A 5,624-nucleotide genomic window follows, 5' to 3' on the forward strand; every position below is an offset into this window, starting at 1 on the left:
ATAGCTCCTAAATTTGTCTACGGGGCCGACTTGGTCAGCAGAGAGCAGCTGCATAAACTGCCAACACATATGCGGAATTTGCATCAGTGGTACCTTGATGCATGCAAGGAGAAAAAAATGTACATCGTGGCGAGTATACCATGGGAATATTACTACCGAAAGGAGGAGATCCATATTGAGATGAATGAACTCGGCAGTTATTCAATCTAGAAGCCCTCGACAAATCTCTCATGAGTTGCTATTGCTTGTAAGTTGTTAACTACATATAAGTTCATTTTCATTCAGTTCATGTTCGTTTTCATTGCATATATATACTCATTATATCTTATGGGTTCTCTTTTGCGGATCGAAGATCGGTGAGTGCAAAAGTAATAATATTATCAATGTTGGGTTTGTTGACCCGGATAAAATACATGTTGAAACGGTGAAGCATAAACGCGAAGAAACGGGGGGAAACCTACTAAGGTTTTTGGGGCAGCAATATTTCTGTGATTCAATATTGTTTCCTTACAACTACGAGTGAGAGTCTTAATGATCTTTTATATATGCACATTCAATTTTTCTTACTCGATGTTAAGTGTAATTCCCGACGTATATGCATAACATGTGCAGCTTCCACCGGATTCTACTAGACATTCAACCCGATAAGGGAATAGTTGAAGTAAAAGACCCACCGAGTAGAGGCACTGGACGGGTTCCAGGGACTTGCGAAGTTGCTCCAAGTGTAATTTCCTTCATCGCCGCGCTTTATCTTTCGTGAGATATCAATTAATTATCCACTCATTCAATCATTCTTTTGCATGGCAGGGCTTGGCAAGCTTTGAAGAATGTTCATAAGGAGATTACCTTTGCAAAGAAGCTAACATTTAATCCTCGTACCGTGCCCCCAGCAGCCACAAGGGACGAATCTATGTGGATACTACGTTTGCGAGTCCATTCGCATGTTAACCACCGAGAAGCGAACAGAAATAAATTCGACGTAAGCAATAACATTCACAACTTTATTTATTATCATCAATATTTCGTTATCAAGACTCGATATAGTCATACTCATCTCATTTTCGTATATAGGTCGACTTCATGCGGGACAGACTCCAACCAAAGGAACACGCACTAGGAATCGCGGAGGAACTGGCGGGACTTTTGGTTAGAGAAGTCATAAACAACAAAGGCTTGTTTAGTCCAGATAGTTGTTCTACCTCCAAATAGACGGTCGTTAGTACCGTTTGTCGATCGTGAGCTCCATGTATATATGTAGGGAACCTACGAATATGTGTAAGGGGAATCGACTTCTGCTTCCAATATTTGTTTGATCGATCTATATATATATATAATGAATGAATGTGTACAACTTCTAGTAGCGTACAAATATATGCAACTTTTATTTTCGGACGAAAAAAATGAAATAACAAGGCGGTCGGTGGCGGGGGAGGGGTGCTGCACCCCTCAAACCCTAAAGCGAAGCGTTGTGCGCGCGCCACGTAGAGGGCCTTTTGTCGCGGGTGGTAATACCGCCCGCGACAAAAGGGCCTGTGCCCTGCGGCTGCCACGTGGTGGACCTTATGTCGCGGGTCGTAAGTGACCCGGGATAAAAGGCCACCCTTTTATCGCGCCTTGCTTGTCGCGGCTGGCCGCCCGCGACAAAAGGCCCTAACCACCCGGATCAAAAGGCCTGTTTTCCACTAGTGACAGTTGTAGAGGTCGATGAGGACGCCATGGAGTTGAGGTGGTCTGGCGTTGAGATGGATGTAGATGCGGCGGCAGCAGATCACGGCAGCAGCACAAGATGTTGTTTTTGTGTGTTGTTGGTTGTAGGCTCAATGCGGCGGCAGCACAGGAATAGCAGCGGCAGCAGAGATCGGTTTGGCTTGGGTTTTGATCTGGCGGCGGCGGTAGGGTTGTAGGCTTGGACTTGTTTTGGCTTAGGTTTTTGGTGCGGACGCGACAGAAGACGGCGTCGGCAGGGCTTGGTTGTGTTTTTGGTGGTGGCGGTAGAGAGCTGCGGCGGCAGCGGCTTGGGTACGACGGCTAGGTCAGGAAGAGGACCTGCTCTGATACCATGTTAATTGTCGTAGAACGATGCGTACCCTTCTAGGGTATCGTTTGCATGTTTATATAGTGCAGGGAAAAGCCCCCATACATAACAAATACAAGGTTGTTATGTGTATGTCGAAATACTACTCCGTACACGTACTCATACGGTATTACATACTCTAACACGGAAAAGCCTGACCGAGGCATGAGCGATTCAAAGATAGCGTCAAAGTCCAGCACAACCAATATGTGAAGCGTACAAAATCATGGCCCTAAAGTCGTCTGTATGTAAGAAAAATGATAGACTTGAAACATAAATGGTTGTTGGATGGCTAAGCTCGGGTGGCTTCCCACACAAATGTCTATGTGTTTGAACCTCAAACCCTGGTTATACTTAAGACAACTATAAGGTTCATCTGCTAGTAAAAAATATATAGGGGCATTTCGGCAAAAAGACGTTGCTTCTGGATCAGTTTGGACAAGTTTTGCACAATAAGATAAGTTGTAGGAATAGGATACCTTGTTTTGCAAAAAAAATGGGACTAATTTGTACATCTCATATAAGTTGTGAGGCTAAAACTGTATATAGCTCCAATATTTATTCACTCTCTTGTACGTACTGTAGTGATCTTCTCTAAGATATTTCTACTGTTAGACACATGCGTCCTAAAATACTCTACTAGGATATGTAGACATCTCAATGAACCACTAACAGGTAAGATTGTAATATAATAAGTGACATAAATACATATATCAATGGAAATGATTTTTTATTTGCTAAGATTTTGGGCAAACAATTTTTTGGTTAATGCCCAAAATTAAATATAGCGGAATTAATAAGAATTATGGTTAGCATTAAAGGAAATGCATTTTGTATTGATAAATATAATTGTATAACTATTTTTTACATGTATATCGAAGAAAACAAGCTTAACAAAGTTTGGTGTAATAAAAAGTGGAAAATGTTAATATTAAATGTTCTATCAATATGTCTATCAACAAAATGATGTATCAATATGAAATTTTGAGAAATTTTGGAAAATAATATATAAGATTTTAGTATAAACAGATAGTACTCCTGCACTTGTGCCATTTCAACTTCATATTAGGACACTTATTTCTAAAAATTGATATCATTAGGAATATCTATTATTTCACGAAATATTATGGTGTGTTCCGTCGGTTTTGCCCTTTGAGCAATAGTAAGGCGTACTCAGGTTACGTATGTGTAGTGGATTTTGATTGAGAACAGGATGGGAGATCCGTATTATGAATGAAACATCAAAAACGTAATTCAAATATGATAAAGTTTTAGAAACTGAATGATAATCAAGATACAACGTGTCAAATTGAAGTTGTCTAATGTTATTGTACTAGGACACACGCACAGTGAAAAAAATACCATGTAATAAAAACAATTTGTAGGCCACAATTACATTACATGGTAAATCTAAAAAAAAGTGATCATTCCATCTTCTCCTTCTTTGTTTGCTCCTGTTTTTCTCATATAACTAGCCAAACTATTTTGACTATTTTTCTCCGTTGATATAAAATTACCTTGTGATTCGTTCTTTTTTTTTATTACATGCGTGTGATTCGTTCTTTAATTAACAAGAGTTGCCCGATTAGATACATGTGACATTTCACACCTGCACTCTTTATATTTGATACCTCTATTTCTTCTATATATAAAAACATTTTACAGCCCATAATTACATGGCAAATTTATAAAAAGAAATCATCATTCCATCTTCCCCTTCTCTGTAATTTGTTCCTGTTTTTCTCTGTTTATTTAACGGAAAACAGTGTCTTGTAGTATTATAAGTATGCACGCTTGGGGGCCACGGGAGCAGGCAAGTGGCCCTTTTTTTGCAAGCACATCACCGTCTCGTACAAACTTTCACTGAGTGGAGTGAACTCCAAACCCAAGTCCTTGAGCCTCTGGTTTGAGAACTTGTACGGCTTCGCCATCGGCTTGCCGTCATCTTCGCACCTGCATACAATATTCAGAGTGAGCAAACAACACACGAGATTAACTGATGGATTTCGTAGGGATCGTGTTCATCGTACCTGGCGGTGACGGGGTACTGCGGGAACAGTTCCTTGAGGAGCTTCAGGAAGTGGGCGCGGTGCAGCACGGCGCCGATGCAGAGGTAGCGGCCGCGGGCGTCGGGGCGCTCGTAGGCGAGGACGTGGGCGCGCGCGACGTCGCGGACGTCGGTGTAAGCGGCGACGGCGTTGGGGTAGGTCGGCTTGGCGCCGGTGAGGTAGCGCGCGACATGGCTGCTGCTGAAGTTGAGCGCCGGCTGCAGCATGGGTCCCATGGTCATGGACGGCACCACCACCGCCAGCTCCAGGCCCCGCTTGGCCGCCTCCTCCGTCGCCGTGATCTCCGCCATCATCTTCGCACAGCAGTACAGGTTCTGCACGTACAGATTTGCCATGTTCAGAGACTGAACTGATACATTGGTATTGCAGGGAGGAAATTTTGTTGTGAACTTCAGATTTATAACAGAGGAGGGGAGCTTACGCCTGATTTCTTGCAGAACTCGTAGTCGCTCCAGAAGGTCTCGTCCAGCACGGCGTCGGGGCTCCGGTTGGGGTCCATGTGCACGGCGCCGTAGGACGATGTGAATACGATGCGCCGCACGCCCGCGTCCGCCGCCGCGCTGATCACGTTCCTTGTCCCTTCCACGGCCACCGGCACGAGCTCCTGCAGCCAGCATCGGCAGGTAATCAGTAAGCGAGCCATGCAGGTGAAAATCCCAAGAGGGGAGCTAGGAGTGAGGCAGGGGACTAACGGGGTCGTTGGAGACCGGTGAGGCGACGTGGAAGACGCCGTCGCAGCCGGTGAAGGCGGCGCGGAGGCTGTCGTAGTTGAGAAGGTCGGCGCGGCACAGGGTGAGCCTCTCCTCCGCTCCGTCCAGAGCCAGCAAGTGCGCGTTCTTGCTGTTGGCTGCACAAATTAACCAGTCAGTCACACGATGCATTACCAGATCGACGAGTCAAGAGAAGAATCGACGGAAAACTTACCAGGATCCCTGGCGGTTCCCCTGACGCGGTAGCCGCGGAGCAGGAGCTCCTTCACCACCCAGGACCCGATGAATCCTCCGGCGCCTGTCACGCAAACCAGCTGCTGCGGCGGCGGCTTGATGTCGCCGTTGTCGTTGGCATTGTCGATCGACGGCATGGTGGTGAATTGGTGACCACGGTAGTCGATCCAACTGTGGATGCTAGATGAGATTGCTAGTTAACTGATGCTGAATTGCTGAGGCTGATGTTCAGTCGAGCTGCTGTGTGTTCTCTCCGGTCAATCTTCGACGCTATTTATACTGGCACCGGCGCATAACAAAACTGCAGCTGCGAAACTACCTGGAGTACGAGAGCAGAAAGCAGAGGACTGTGGCTTGGCGGGAAGCAAAACATAGGGCCGTCCCGTGGGGGTTTAGACTGAAGACGGATACAGCGGCAGGCGCAGCTAGCCCAGCACTAGCAGTACAACGCCGACCCGGGGCGTGACCGTGTCCATAAAAGCGTCAGCGCACGGCAGATTCCATTCCTGACCTGAATCCTGCCCAACGGAAAGGTCC

General features: G+C 45.7%; 1 protein-coding gene across 1 annotated transcript; it reads right to left on the bottom strand.

Annotated features, from left to right (window-relative positions):
- Positions 1-3,852: 3,852 nt before the first annotated feature.
- LOC124688793 (cinnamoyl-CoA reductase 1-like) lies at positions 3,853-5,224 on the bottom strand. Its single transcript, XM_047222426.1, has 5 exons — positions 5,068-5,224; positions 4,836-4,990; positions 4,565-4,747; positions 4,105-4,457; positions 3,853-4,027 (listed from the first exon to the last, which is right to left on the bottom strand). The coding sequence occupies exons 1-5, from the start codon at positions 5,222-5,224 to the stop codon at positions 3,853-3,855; spliced, it is 1,023 nt and encodes a 340-aa protein (XP_047078382.1).
- Between the last annotated feature and the right edge of the window lie 400 nt (positions 5,225-5,624).

Source organism: Lolium rigidum, chromosome 2 (assembly GCF_022539505.1).
Source record: "Lolium rigidum isolate FL_2022 chromosome 2, APGP_CSIRO_Lrig_0.1, whole genome shotgun sequence".
NCBI classification, from domain to species: domain Eukaryota; kingdom Viridiplantae; phylum Streptophyta; class Magnoliopsida; order Poales; family Poaceae; genus Lolium; species Lolium rigidum.

Excerpts from the sequence above, each read along its gene's own strand:
- LOC124688793 (XM_047222426.1), bottom strand. The coding sequence starts at position 5,224 with ATGCCGTCGATCGACAATGCCAACGACAACGGCGACATCAAGCCGCCG. Across the intron at positions 4,748-4,835 it reads CACCGGTCTCCAACGACCCC|GAGCTCGTGCCGGTGGCCGT; the intron begins GTTAGTCCCCTG and ends TGCTGGCTGCAG. Across the intron at positions 4,028-4,104 it reads CAGTACCCCGTCACCGCCAG|GTGCGAAGATGACGGCAAGC; the intron begins GTACGATGAACA and ends TATTGTATGCAG.